This window comes from Electrophorus electricus, chromosome 3 (assembly GCF_041902795.1).
Source record: "Electrophorus electricus isolate QZ-2024a chromosome 3, ASM4190279v1, whole genome shotgun sequence".
NCBI classification, from domain to species: domain Eukaryota; kingdom Metazoa; phylum Chordata; class Actinopteri; order Gymnotiformes; family Gymnotidae; genus Electrophorus; species Electrophorus electricus.
In genome coordinates, this window is record NC_137499.1 from 3971321 (window position 1) to 3986775 (window position 15455).

General features: G+C 47.8%; 1 protein-coding gene across 5 annotated transcripts in view; it reads right to left on the reverse strand.

Annotated features, from left to right (window-relative positions):
* Positions 1-1781: 1781 nt before the first annotated feature.
* hnrnpll (heterogeneous nuclear ribonucleoprotein L like) overlaps positions 1782-15455 on the reverse strand; it is a 35611-nt gene continuing 21937 nt past the window's right edge. The window contains exons 1-12 of one of the 5 annotated variants that reach the window (XM_027011295.3): positions 14466-14705; positions 13692-13929; positions 12508-12593; positions 11221-11317; positions 10989-11061; positions 7345-7416; positions 6630-6844; positions 6309-6430; positions 5268-5469; positions 4629-4686; positions 4179-4277; positions 1782-3278 (exon numbers count right to left, since the gene is read on the reverse strand). In XM_027011295.3, the coding sequence (XP_026867096.1) occupies positions 3223-3278; positions 4179-4277; positions 4629-4686; positions 5268-5469; positions 6309-6430; positions 6630-6844; positions 7345-7416; positions 10989-11061; positions 11221-11317; positions 12508-12593; positions 13692-13929; positions 14466-14497 (1350 nt within the window). In that variant the 5' untranslated portion in view covers positions 14498-14705 and the 3' untranslated portion in view covers positions 1782-3222. Of the gene's footprint in view, positions 3279-4178; positions 4278-4628; positions 4687-5267; positions 5470-6308; positions 6431-6629; positions 6845-7344; positions 7417-10988; positions 11062-11220; positions 11318-12507; positions 12594-13691; positions 13930-14455; positions 14706-15455 lie in introns of those variants that run through there. The other 4 variants (XM_027011306.3, XM_027011276.3, XM_081709883.1 and 1 more) reach the window with 4 other exon arrangements.

Consider the following 15455-nt stretch of genomic DNA (forward strand, 5'->3'; position numbering starts at 1 on the left):
GACTGGCAGTGTCACAGAACCAAGGTGCAGGCCTGCCAAGCCTGATACCCACCTGCTTTCCTCATACATGGGATTATATGGAGCAGGATCAGCGTGAGTGATCCTTCACCTGGGTACGGAGGCATGCCGATAACACAGGTACTCTGTGGAGAATGTCGTAGCCATGTCCCTAGCATGCCTGCCAGCCATCACAAGCCGTTAAGAAGCACAGCGGAGCTACGGTGAAGGCGGCCGATTTACACTGCCTTACATTCATACATTGCCTTATTCATGGTATGAGCCTTAGCGAATGGCTTTTCACTTGGTTAAGCAAGAGACAAGGAAGCACACAAATGAATGGCAACATCCAAGCTCTGTGGCCTGGGAAAGCCTTTCTTTTTGTTTTGGGTTTTGTTTTTGTTTTTTTGTAGTGCAAATAGAAAATTTTTCTTTCAACCCTTTACTCAGTAGATAATGTGTCAAGGTACAGGCAAGAGCCAGAAGGTGAGGAGAAGAGGGTGGAGAGGAGAAGAAAGAGACAGAGGGAGAAAGAGAGAGAGAAAGAGAGATTGATCTTTTCCACTGCAGCTACTTAAGTCAGCCAGCTGCCTCTCCGAGCTCACCGTGAAATCCTGAGGGGCCAAATCAGCTCTGACAAAACTAGGCCACACTGTTCCAGCATGCACCCCGGCACGAAGCAAGCAACAGGGGCAACACGGCACGGCACCCCCGCCCCGTCCACCCCAAATCCCCAGCCTCTGACAAGGAATTCATTGGGAATTTTGAGCCTTCGGGGGCCCTTTACCCTCAAGCAAGCGTGCATGCACCAGAATGGCCTGAGCCTAGCAGACATGGTGAAAAAACAGGTCTTGCTCTGAAGCTTCTCTGGATGAGTGCTGACAGTGTTTGGGGATTACTGGAGATCTCTCCAACAGTAAACAGTGTCTGGTGAGCTCCTCCTATGTAAATTAATCTCTCACTAAAGGCTATTAGTAGATGAGGGGAAATTCTCTGAAGAGAGAACAAAATTAACTGGCAGCCCATGAGTCCTATAATTGGTCTGGTCTTGGCTGACGGCACAACAGGAAAGGCGAGCAGACATTATCAGTAGCAGACACGGTGCTACATATACGCTGTCCGCCGTCCAAAAGTAACGCAACAGATGAACGCTTTTGATAAGGAAAGGTTGAAGGCCGGAGGCTGAGAGGAAAGGATTGTGTGGAGGGTTTCCTTTATGACATTTCTAATAATACAAAGTGCTGACTGAAAGGCAGCAGAGAGAGAGAGAGAGAGAGAGAGAGAGAGAGAGAGAGAGAGATAGAGAGAGAGAGAGAGAGAGAGAGAGAGGCAGTGAAGGAGCACACAACAAACGCAAACCCTGCTGTTGGGTTTCGCAGAAACAGATGGTCCTGCAGAGAGGTTCATTTCCTGGGCTGACTGCTGTGATGACCCCAGACCCCATTGCCCTGCTACAGACACCTATGCTGGCCCAAGGGCTCTCTTCTGTCTTCTGCACAGAAAGTACCACCATTTCATTCTTCGGAAGGATACCATCAAACTGCAAGAGGCTAGCAGGTAAATAACACAAGGCTCTTCGTATTCATAATTCTGCTCTCATGACAGGATGATGGCTACTCCAGATACACCTTATAGTCTATGAAACACAAAATTATTAACATTTGCATTCACTCTTGACAATTTGAGTAGTATGCTGGGAATATTTAGCATAAAGACCATTTAATATCTAAAACTGAGTCACATCCTGATAACATTTGAAAATGTAATAAATGACAGACATGACATCTGGCAAATGTTTTTAATGGCTGGACATGCTCACAGTGAACAGCAGATGTGTTGAAGTGCCAATTACACACATGGACAAGTAAACTGAGAATACTGCACACGTGATCCTTGGGTTCCCTCTGCACGGCTCCTGCTGTGACTGCCAAAGGCGGTGGGTTCTACAGCTCCACGTCCTGCACTATGGCCTTCCAACCTCACGCCAGGAGATGTCAAAAGTACCATCCCTGCCCACTGCCAGGCAGCGCCAGTCATCCGGCAGACCGGGCACCCCCAGGGCACGGCTCCCATGGTGCATGTGAAGCCCACTACGCAAACCCCCTCCACCCCACCTTTCACCCCCCGAAGCAGCCGAGTGCTCCCATCACGCGCATAGTACATGCTTGACCCGGTCAGGCAGCCGCGCTGGCATCCTGCCCACCGGGCCAGAATCCTTCCATGTGTCCGTTTTCGGATTCCAAAGTCCTGTGGAGCAACAATGTTACATACAACCAACACCTCACTCTGACTGTTAATCATAAATCATTCATCACAGCAGACACTCTTGCGGCTGGATCGACAGCCTTCAGCACACCACCTTGACTAGCTACTGCAAAGCTGGTAACAACTGATGACTAGTCCAAGAAGAATACTTTGACCAATCATGCAGCACATTACTGTCGCTGCCCTGGCTAAACCAGGCGCCTTGTGTCCCAGTAAATCTCATGGCCACCTCAGGACTCACTCAGCATCTATACACATAAATATTACAGACGTGTCTAAATTACAGTGTATAAACAGATTGCTCATTTCCCAGGCTTTTCTACCTCTGTCTCTACATCTATACACACATCTTATTACACCATGTCAGTTTCAGAATCAGCAGGCGGTTCGTACAACTACTGTTCAGGTCAGGAACATTGGCATAACAATAAATCATAAGTCACTGTCATTTTGGATTGTGTAAATTCTGTAGAGTACAGGAAAAACATAAAAAAGCCATTAGCTAGAGACCAAAAACACAAACATAAAGATGTCCCAGTTTGTTTCATCTTGCTTCAGTTGCCATGGGAAACGTAACTTCAGTGCCACTGGCCAATCGGAATTGGCTGGGTTGACATCATCATGTCTCATTATTATGAAGTCAGTCAGTTTCTGGTTATACCAGAGAATAATGATGGAAAAAAAACACATAACAGTCTAAAAAATAAAAAAAAAGAATAACAAGAAGAAGAAGAAGAAGAAGAAGAAGAAGAAGAAGAAAAAGAGGAAGAAGGAGAAGAAAAAAAAGCCGAAAACGATTTTTGAGTGTTTTGCGCTTGGGAGTCCTCGCACTAAAAGGTCCGTGCCAGTTCGTATCATCCTCCGCTCCACTCCTGTCTCCCGGTGTCTCCACGGCTTTTTCTGCCACTTCGTCCCCTGTAAACAGCGCGGTGGTATGGAGTGGGTGTCCCGAGCTCCATCTCACAGGTGGGAGGAGGTGGAAAAGCACAGCTTGAGGGTGTAAGGGTTGGAGCCATCTGTGGAAGGGCAGACAGGTCCGGTTAAACCAGTCTTTTTAGGCAAGAGGGTTTGTTAAGGATTTTATGATCCTTTTAGAGCAATTTTTCACAGACAGATTTTCAGAACAGCATATTTTTATTTGATAGAGCACACTGGCTATATAACAAGCAAAAGCAATGATTTCAGCAATATCATCCAATCATCAATCATCATCCAATCATGGAGGTGAGTTTGGTTTTCTGGCTTTCATGTCAAATATTCTTCCAAACCAAAAATGAGTAGATTAGTTAGTTGGAAAAAAAATAGTAAAGAAAAAGATTCTGTTGAGCAGAACAATCTTTTGCTTGGACACTGAAACAGGAGAAATGGACAGAGAAACAAAATATTGTTAATTTCTTCTCTTGGTTCCCCTCCCATGACTCAGATTGCTTTCAGACATAAACATAAGGTGTATGTCTATACTTGGAACTGTTTAATCAGTAAGCTTTTCTGTTCCATGGTCTCAGGTGTTGAATAAACCAAGACAGCCACTGGGAACCCTTAACAAGGGGATTTTCCTTGCAACTTGTACTATGATAACAAAAACCAGGAGCCTTCACAAACAAATAAGTGGGGATTAATGCATCTGGCAGGCACATATACAAAAGCCTGAGCAGCCGGTGTCTTTTTGTTTCCCCTGCCCCTCGCACCGAAGGAAAACACCTGCTGAGGCTATGGATTACGTTCCCCATCACGAGATTAACTGCACAGGGCCAAAACAAAGGCATAGAACCCGCCTTTGTTAGCGGCTGCCAGTCGGCTAATAGGCAGGGTGCCGTGTCACAATGAGGTAGGACATATGGAAGAGGAGGGTGGAGCCACAGTGGCAGAGTGTAACACACACGCAGCAGGAGACTGGGAAGGAGAGCACTACTCACTGGGTATTCTGATCTGGTAATGGTTAAGGACCGTCAGCACTTCCACCGCGTGGGTCTTGCTGTCAAATTCCAGGAGCCCCGAGATGGTTTTGGAGCTGGCTGTAAGTAACAGAGTTGAGGTCATCAGCAAGGATCACAAAATATGTCACACCCACCACACAGACCACTGTGACTCATGCAACTCTATATTGAGCTTTTGGAGAGCGTTTGTACTTAAGGGGAAAAAAAAACCCTGCCAGAAAAACTGTGATTTAGTAATGCATTCTGAAATTAACTCAGTGTGGACACTATATTTATATATAATTGAACTCTATTTTGATTTAAAAGTTTTATTTGTAATAAAGTTGATGTCTTTACAACTTACAAACATTTACGTGTCAAGAAATTCACCCCCACCCAGTAAGGCACACATATATACGCAGATACGCACAGACACACGCAGGCACTTACGTTTAGCATCAAACACCTTGAACTTGATGAAGCCGGGCACATCATGCTCCTTGCATAACTGGAACATATCAGTAACATGGTGGGTGGGTGAGTGAGTGAGTGGCACATGGCTGTACCGAGAAGGGGGGGGGTTGAAATGAAGAAATAAAACCCAACAAAACCCAACAGTCTTCATCTCCTCCTGCTACTTCCTTTGCTGTGTTCTACACAACATGAATCACTTTTTATGAAGGTTTAAGTAACTCTGGCTGTGATGTATTCTCCCAAGTCTGTCAGTATTTTCTCTACAATATGGCTATGCGAACAATCATGAAAGCTCGCGTGCAAAACAGGTTCGACTTATCATGTAGGGCACAAGCTCTAATTCAGTTCATTTATCATGGTGACTGGGCACAGTGGGTTCATTAGTTTGAAAGGGCCATTTTTAACAGTCCTAAATGCTATCGGCACTCAACAGAAGCTGTGTGATGACCGCTGAGGGTGACAGCCACAAAGCGTGGGTGGAATCGGAGGCGAACAGCTGTGATGGGGAGCCAGCTCGACTCTATATCTGCCTCCAAAACAGGTCTGGCTTGTACCATCGTTGAAACCAACCCCCACCCCCCAGCAATCTGTCCACCGGCACGACAAATAACTGACCATCAGCAGGTCGTCCTCGGAGATGCAGGGAGGGACGTTGTAGAAGTGCAGCACGCAGGAAGGCGGCTGGATTATGTTCTTGGAGGCCTGCCCGGCGCTGGTGAAGCGGTTGTTACGGGTCATGGCGAAGTCTTTGTAGCTACTGGAGCCGTCCTCCAGCTCGAAGACCTGGCTGGGGATGACGGCGTGTTGCTTGGACACACTGCAGAGGGAGGGGGAGAGAGAGAGAGATGTTTCAATTAGGGAAGGGCAAAACATATAAAGACAAATCGAGCAAATGGCATGAAGAAGGAAGGGAAGGAGGCCAAAAGAGGGCAAGAAACAGTGCTCATCCTTCTGAAGTGACTGGAGCATCAGTCACACATCAGTCATTCGGGACACTCGGAAAAGCCCTTGAGTAACGTTTTGGAGGACAGCGGCACCGATGACGAGACGAGACGGACAGAGGAGACACGGCCCTCGGCCAGAAGCACAGCTGAGCAGACAAAGAGATCCACGCTTCCGTGCTGGAGCTGCAGCAGACGGTGCCCTGTCTCGCGCTCGCTAACGCGCCGCTCGCAGGGGCCCGTGGCTGCTGTCGCATGCCGCGCTCGCGCTCTCTTAACTGAAGCGGGAGCCACACCAGCAAATTATTTTGATGGATGAAGTCCGCCAAACCGAGACGTCCCCTCATGCCCCGCGAGGGCTCTTCAGGAAAACTCGACGAGACAAAAATGAAACTCAAGCTTCTTTATTCTTTAAATTCTGAAGCCAGCATAGCAAAAACTCTAAAGTAGACAGTTATACAGTAGAAGTCGCCATTCCCCTAATTACTCTTCATAAAGCTTTAACAGTTATAACATTTCACCAAGTCAAAGAACTTGACCAAAAATATATATGAAAGTACGCCAAACGAGAAGTGACACACACCCCTTCACCCTCCACGCACCCAAAATGAGGTAGCAGGGAAATACTGAATAGACGTTGCTAATTTCACTTCTAACTCTTTCGCGTTAACTCTTGGCCAGGTGTGTGTCCACAGCAGGAGAGGAGCGTCCTTACCATACATTGAGCCTCTTCCCGAAGACCTTGATGCTGTTGAGGTGTGTGATGGCCCGGTCCACAGCATACTCATCGCCCATCTCCACCAGGGCTGTGCCTGGCACACTTTTCATGAATTTCACCTGTGCGCGGAAAGGACTCGTATCATCTGCAGCCCCCCGAGCCCCATCATTCCATTTGCACATATAGTTACAGGACTAACATCGTGGCTACCTGTGAGCAGCTTCTTCATGCCATTCTGTCTAATCTGCTTTCACACAGGGGAGCCGCTATCAGACATTAGGTATCGAAGCACTGCGGACCCTTTTCAATCTCACGTACCTTCTCAACGTTGCCATAGAGACAGAAGAGGTTGAAGATGCGGGTACAGTTCATCTTGCTAGGATGCAGGCCGCTCACCATGGCAACAGAGCTGGAGGAGTGGCCAATGTAGGAAGAAGTTTGGGGCAGGGGGTAGGCCACCACATCTGGCACGTCATGGGAGCTCCTTTTGAACCTGTTATTACTGGGCAGTGGCAGCAGGGGGCAGTGTGACCCTGGGCAGTCATGGGGGCATGATGAGAGACAAGAGAGAGAAGGAAGAGCCTTCATTTGCAGAAAGCAGCTGTTACAATTCCAGTGCAATTCTTCAGAACCGAGGATTTTAAATAAAAAAAACCCCAAAAAACTAGGAGAGAAATGATGGAGAGAAATTACACACCATTTTCTAGTCTGATGCACTCCGGTTCCCCCACAGCTCTTGCTAATTACACAGTACTTAGCAGAACAGTATCTCACCCCCCCAATTTCTGCCCTCTGTTTCTCCTCTCCTTTCCTCACTCTCTCTCTCTCTCTCTCTCTCTGTCTCTCTTCTGTCGCAGAGGGCGAGCAAACTTAATCACCCTAACTGAGAATCGGCTGCAGGACGACAGAATGACAGTAGGGTGCAAAAATAAAAAAGACAGGCAGTGAGGTATTTGCACGTGAGCAGTGTGTGCACGCGCCGTCGAATGCGTGTACGTGTGGCAGGTGGCCCGAGATGGAGCCGCGTGCTCACCGTAACCGTTGTCACTGTACGAGGACGGGTGTTCGCCCAGTATGGCCTGCCGTTGCCTCCCTTTGCCACGTTCTACAAATCAGAGCACACATGCAGAGTAGCATGAAAAAGAGGTTGCAAAAAATGCCATAGACAGTCTGTAACCGGCGGTCCTGCACCCATTTCACACACAGACAGACACACATTCACACCTAGATAAAACATGCAATATGTATTCACAATCTCAGAGACGGGGAGTGGAAACAAGTGACCATGATAAAGGAGAGAGACGAACAGTGAGAAAGTCAGATGGGGGGGGGGGGCAGAGAGAGAGAGATCGGACGTGATGAGTGAAATGTCAGTGGGTGGTCAGCTAACTGCCGAATGTAAGCAACCGTGTCTATATGGCAACAACAACAACCCTTTGTTTCTAATCTCACATAATAATGAATCGTTCAAAACTGCTTCACACGTAAACAGAATAGATAGAGGTAAAGAGTGAGTGTGTGTGTGTGGGGGGGGGAGTGAGAGAGCGAGAGAGAGAGCAAGGGGGGGTGTCACAGGCTGCGTAAAGCCCTTTAAATGTCATTGGTTGAGGATCACTAGAAACAGAAACTCAACCCAAGTGGGGGGAGGCATGAAAACTGAAAGGACACTGGGATGTCTGTGAAAGAGTCACCCAACCACTTCCCAATACCAAAGCCCAGATCAGACGTAGGAAAACATCTGATTTTCCACGTGGACTAATGTGACGAGCCTTCCTTAAGGCCAGTCAAGCCTTGTAATCTTTAATGCCATTCATCAGACCAATAAGTGGTTATCTGTTCCTAGAAGTAGTGGTATATTCGTCCTACATTCTTTGCTGTTCTTTTTTCCAAGCGATTCCACACAGATTCGGTTGTGCAGGGGGTGGGGCCGCGCTCGGCCTGGAAGTGAACAGCCTGGACTGTGTTTCAGTGTCTCAGGCCATCACACTAAAAGATCGTTTTGTAAGTCACACGCTGAGGAGAGCGACTTTCTCTACCTGTTGTTCTTCTAGCTACCTCACAAGATAGTGATACGTTTTTGGGTAACTAGCAAAACATTAGTTGCAATTTTATGTTTATCTGCATTAAGATTTGGATATATTTTATTTGTGATTATTTGTGTGTTATATAATCATTTTACATGCATATGAAACATCAGTGCCCAGGTTATAGCTATAGCTTTTAGTTTCTTGTTTGTCCTAACACTTTTGTACAGACACAGTTAGGATTTGTGTAAGTATTGTAAAGTAAGTCTCATCAGAAAGGTGACACCAAGGACATGAAGCTTTAAGCCAGCTGTGGGGTTGTTCAAAGCAGTTGGCAAATTCAAAGAGAGACGAAAACCCCAGCTGGCCCCAGCCAGCGAGACGAGAAACACTTGCGCTCAACGGTAGGTGTGTCCAGGTGCCTGCCCTTCCTCAGAAAAGTGCAACCAGAAGAGAGGAAGCACTTCAATGAGAACATTACACATTTTAATCTCCTTTATTAAAAAAAAAGAAAGAAAAAAAAAGACTAAATTCAGTGAGAAAGTGGAACGGAGTCTTTTGTATCATTATACTGGCTAACTACAGCATCTGAATGAGCCGTTCACAACAGAGAGAAGGAGGAGTCTTGTTATTTGTAATGTCATCCTCTTGTGTCTTCAGAGCCAGCGTCAGCAAAGCCAGAGAAAGTGTAGGAACAAAGTCCTACTCCAGACTGTCTGAGGAAGAAAGGAAGAGCCACAAAGGCCGCTCTCCACTTCTCCCCGTCTCCTTCGGCTTCTGTTCAGCTATGGGAGTCTGCAGGGAGATGTCATGCAGAGCGATGCTAATGGCTACAAAATGAGCCGTTTTCCAGTAGGAATCCTGGGAAGTGTGTGTGTGTGTGTGTGTGTGTGTGTGTGTGTGTGTGTGTGTGCGTGTACATGGGGGGGGGGGGGGGGGGTGCTCAAGGTGACCACCGTCTTTAATGTTGAACTTCTTCTCTACATGACTTCTCTTCAAATAGAACCACTGCTTTAGATTTCATAGATTCGGGACTTGTTCTGGGAGTCGGTGACACAGTTGACCGTGTTCTCTTTCCCACAGCAGAGTCAGCCAGGGTTTACTGGGTCCTGCTCACCTTTGCTGAGATTCACATTCTCACTAAATACTTCACAGTGTGACAGATATCATCCCACAGCACGACAAAATCAGTCTTACTGCCATGTTAACCTGACTCTGGACCTGTGAAGAGCCATGCACTGGGCTGAATGATCTCCAGAGGGGCTGACTGAGGGGGAAAAAAATACAATTCCTGTGCTACCATGGCAGGCCAAGGCATGTTTAGGCTGTTTAAACAAGGGTAGTTGGTCAAGGTGTAAATAAAAAGGATGTTTGGAAACCCGTGTTCCTTTTAATTCTTGTTGATGCTTAGATGCTTTGCTAGAGTGAAGCCATTATGTGTAGGCCTGTGTGGAGGGTTTCCTTTATGACATTTCTAATATTACAGAGTGCTGACTGAAAGGCAGGGGGAGAGGGAGAGAGAGGGAGGGAGGGAGGGGAAGAGAGAGAGAGAGAGAGAGAGAGAGAGAGAGAGAGAAAGAGAGAGTGTGTGTGACTCTAGTAACAGAGAAAACGAGAGGACTGGACTGGGGAAGATGGGGTGGATAGATTTTTTTATGCCTTGATTTATTTCAGTGGTTTAGGATTCAATTAGCATTCAAATTCCAGTGCAGTGTCTCCCAATGAACACACAGTCCTTCACCTCAGTGCTAGAACAATGGCGCTCGACAGCATGTAGCTGAAAGAGAGAGAGAGCGCGAGAGAGCGAGGGACTGATAGAGAGAGTGTGAGAGCGCGAGGGAGTGAGAGAAAGAGAGCGCAAGAGCGAGCAAGACAGCAAGAGGGAGCAATAGCTCTGCACCATGGCCAAAGTCAAACAGACCTTCAAATCCCACACAGAAGACGCCGATCGATTGCTAAGCAGAGGCAGCTCTCTGGTGATAACGCTCTGTTTACCCTCTACACACGAGGGGGGTGTGTGTCGGGGGAGCAGCGATGCCGTTACGATCCAGCCGAACCATAAATTGGTTAATCACACGCTTTTGTGCCTCCGCAACGTATTCGCGCTTTCCCTAAGACTGCCCCCACCCACAGCCCACAGCCCACAGCCCACCCCCCCATCTTTCTCAGATTAACGAGACTGCAGGACTTCTTTTTTTCCCCCCGTCCTACCAGGATGTCCGCCTGCTCTGCGGCTTCTAAGCCGCGTGGCCGGGCGACCTCCAGGACCGTTTTGGGAATAACCGTTAAGAAGCCTGTTGATGTTCCAGCGAAGTGAGCACTTTTTGGCCACTCGCTCACAGGTTCAGGATTTTCTGCGGCAGCCTACTTACATCGTGATACAGGATAAAACGTGAATGAAAATAACTCTATGGACCACCAGTGGTGTCTAACGCTGTCTAGGCAAAGCTATGAAGAAAACATGGCAATTTAACACCTGTGCCTGCTTGGGTGAGAGGGGACAGAAACAGATGGATGTACACACACATGGCGGAGAGTAAATGGCAAAAATTCACGCTTTCAGTGTCAGTGACCTATTACGATCTTGCATTTACACACACGCGCGTGCGCGTACACATTCACACAAGCACGGCGACACTGCAATGGCCCTTACCTCTTCTGACCAAAAAGGGTTTGGTGTAGTCCCAACTGTCGTTGTCGTTTCTGATGACGTTGAGGCGTGAGGGCTAGAATGGGGGGAGGGAGAGAGAGAGCACAGCGCCGCTGCATGTGTGTTAGCCTCGTGCGTACGTGTGTGTGTGTGTGCGCGCGTGTTGGTGCGCGCGCGTGTGCGCGTGCGCCTGTGTGGAAGTGTGTGTGCGCGTGGGTGAGCGCCGCAGATTTACCCGAGCGTACTCGATTTTCAGAGTGCAGCAGCCGGCGTATATGTCGGCTCCATTGAGTGCTGCTTTGGCTTTCTGGGCATTCTGGACAGATTCGAACGTAGGAGGCGGAGTCAAGGACAAAGGCGTTGAAACGGTAGACACCAGGACGATCGTCGCTTCTCGACCCGGGGTTTCAGAGCCAACAACCCGACGGGAAAAAACAAACAAAAAAAACACCCACACAAAGCTCTGGGAAGCGAAAGATGGCAGAACCCGTTGCCATAGAGACACTCGCCACAGCGAACGACACTGCAAGCTGCATGGCGACCAGGCAAGGTCAAAGCCAAGGGCAGTGGCCCGCGTCTCTCATGAGCCCACACGTGCAATCCTGCATTCACAGGAGCATATGGACAGGTATGGAGAGCCAGGAGCAGGTGGATCCATGTGCTGTGAAGCGCGGCAGACCCTCCTGGCCCCTGTCGGGTTTGTGGGCTGTAACATGGGTATACAGGGCCTCACACTGAGAATCTAGCCTTCAAAAACACTCAAAACACCCTAAATATTATAGGTGTGAATCCCAAAACATCGAGCTCCAAATGCAACTTTTATGGTTCGTCTTGCGCCAGCTGGCAAAATGAACGTGAACAGAGCTGCACATTGGAAAAACGTTTCCATGAGGAAACTATTTGGCGGTACACGACTGACAGAGATAGAGACACAGCTTGCTGATAAGCCTGAGCACTACGCCTCCACGTCAACTCTCTGCGGAGAAGGCTTGTCTCGTCAATGTCAGTATGTGTTGTGCTGGATACATTTATATTTGCTGAGGGTCCTCGAATGCTAGAGAGGTCCTTGCGATGACCTAGCTACTGAAAGTGATAGCAGTATGTGTGTGTGCTTGCATACGTGTGTACTGGTCAGCATCTGTGTCTATGTGGATGTTGTGTGTGCATGTATATGCTGAAAATTAGAGATGCCCACAACTTGACGTGTGCACATGCACACGTGCGCATGCCTGGCATGCCTGAGGAACAGTATGATGTAACAGACGCCTCGCAAAACGTGCACACGCATTGTGGGAAGGGCTGAAGGCAGCAACTACACTTGCTCTCAAACCCAAGACTCAAACCCAGGTCCTGCAGCTGCCAAATCAAAGAGCCAGCCAGAACACCAATTTTACCTTCCTGAGTGATGGTCTCAATCACACACACATACACATATGCACACACACACATATATGCACACACGCCCAGCTCGGTGGTGCTAATTCCGCTGCAGTTTCAGCAGTGTGAGGTCCAGGAAGGATATTCTACCATGGCCTGGATTCCGTTACGCTTGAAGATGACAATCCGTAGCACATTACCAATCGGGTTGCACACTGTGTATAAAACATCCTGCAACATCAAACAGAGGGAGAAGGTTCAGCACTAATGACAAATACATCAAACGTGCACTTCATTTATCTGCATGCATGAAGGGAACTTCCACTAATAATACACCAAAGGACTACAACGTGCACATCCATCCTCATGTATGGAACGCACACGATTTCCACACGCTTCAGCGGACCCCGAAAAAGAATGTCGTGGGACGTATCTCATTAGCTTGTTAATTACGCTAGATGCCGTTCGAAACTCGGATCTATAGGCCGATAACCGGGCCTCGCCGTTTTCCGAAAGAGCCGTGCGGCTTAACACAGCACCACTGCGGGCAGGGAGAATCTTTCAGGGCCCATTAACTCGAGTGGAGTCTTGATTGTGTCTGCTCAGGACACTGATGTATAGCAGGAGCCTCAGCTGGAATGGTTACTCTGTTGGGAGTTGTTGAAAACAGAGGAATGATAACTCGCATAATGGTGATCAATGAGGTTTCAGCTGACTAGCCATTAGTGAGCTCCTGTACTACACAATGATTCATATTTTTGTGTGTGTGTGTGTGTGTGTGTGTGTGCATATATATGTATATATGCACACACTCTCACTCACACACACTCACACTCACACACCCTTTTTGCATTTTTCAGATAATCAGTGATGGATGTGAAATAGGAACCAGTTGCTAATGACTTGGCAGTTACCCTGGTGATAAAGCAATGCATTTCAGAGTGCAATAGTTATGGCAGTGGGGATACTGGTTACCATAGTAACAGGAAAACATACTGGTTGCTGAAGCTTCATGTGGTAGAGATTTTAGTCAGTGAAAAAGTGAAAGATTTCTTTTCTTGGTTGGTAAATATTTCATTTATGCATTTCAGGGAGCTGTGGGGATGGGGGTGGGGTCAGAGCATTGGTTTTTGCAGTGATAGAGTTGAGCAAGTTTTAGTTACTCCCTGTATTACCAATTTACCATAGTAATAGTGTGCAGTGAATTGTAGTCACCATGGTGACCGGGTTTGAGTGGAGGTAACCATAATGATGGTTCTAGTTACCATAGCAATGTACTCTAGTGGCTTCTAACTGCTGTACCTAGAGAACATGGTGGATCGTAGTTACCGTAGTGATCGGATAGAGCGGGTTCTGGATGGAGAGCAGCAGCACTTTGTTCCCGCTGTTGGGGTCGTCGGCGTTGGTGGGCCGGGTGATGCGCTTACTGGTGGAGTAGTTGAAGTAGGCCTGCTGCCCGGCGATGTAGACGGCCTCGCTGGAGCCACAGGCCACGCAGCGGTCGGAGCTCTCCACGTCCTCAAACTCCACCAGCGCCTGCCTCTTAAACGGCATCATCATCACGTAGCTGGGCAGGAGGGCACAGGGTGCATCTTAGTCTGGGGCTTCAGGAAAACGACACAACTCCAGATCTCAAGTGTCAAGGTATATACAGGCTAAACCTCTCGCTACCCATATGGCAACATTCATCAGCGCATCATTCAACCAGACCAGTCAAATTCTCTTAGGGGTGACTGATATGATCTCAGACGGCTTCTGAGTGACAAGTACGACATACGGTGCTGATAAGCACTGGCTTACAGCAGCAAAAATGCAAAATATGAAATAGCCTTTCTTTGTCCTCCAGTCTCCTTCACAATGCCCTGCTGCTCTTAGTTATGACCCTGTAAAACACTTCCACAGCACTCATTTATGAGTGTGAAATCTACATTTCGATAGCATCAGTCATCTTTTTCATGCTTTATATATTCTCACACGTTTCATCACACGTTATGAGACAGCACGGACACAGCCAGCGCCAATTACTGAAGTGTGAAAATAACAGATTCTGGAGAATCACAGCGCAGGACACTAATAACTAATCGGTAATGTACCTCGACGCACCAGCGTCCAGATCGCGAGAGTGCCGGAGCCATTATCACACAACACCGAGCTCACGCTTGCATTCTGCCCCCACGGTGTCCACCCCTCTCAGTGAACAACCCCGTGTGCTGCCTGCCTGTTGCCACCCTGGCACGAGGAGAATCGCGCTTGCGCCCGGGTACTCTAGCCGTAGCTCATTACGGCGTGGCCATCGTCGGTCTTCTTCCCGAGGCGACTCGACCACCTGCGTCTGCGGTTTAAATACAATGCCAGAGCAACCCATACCAACCCACCCCCACCGTCAGACGTTCCCGGAGAAGTCCTCCGTCAATGTTGCCGCTGGCCTAAAAATACCCTGATGTGCTGCTCTATTTCTGCTCAAGTGTACCGGAAAGAAGCCCTGGGTTTGATCCCGAGCTATTCGACACCTCCCATGCCTCACGCTAACCTTAGCCAGCATATCCAATGGCACAGGCAGAGAGAGCGTACTGCTTTGTTACACTGTACACGGACCAGCCTCATTCGCGCCCAATATACTTCTGGGCCTCCAAAATTAACTGAACACCTGTACTTGCAAACTGACCTTTAATGTAAGAAAGACACTATAGGAGTTTGATTATTTTTTTAAAAACTCAGCCACATGATTTCTTTCTCCTTCAAAATAGGGGTCATGAACATTTCAACAATTACACTGCAATGTTGGTGCTACTACACGTGTGACAGTGAGATAACTGGGTACTAAATAGAACACTTCCGTTTTAGTTCAAATGTTCTCAGGAGTGTTGTCATAGGGGCTAAATCTAATACACCACATTTAAGCAAATGTGGACACAGTTAGATTACCTGTAAGTTCTTAAAAGCAATTGCTCTCCAACATATCAACACTACATACCCTATGAGATTCTGTGGATTTTTGCCATTGTTTGGGAGGGAAGCTCCTGGCTAGTGGCGTCTCACACCTGTTACACTGTCGCACACAATCTTTGTATATTACAGATATCTATTGATCTC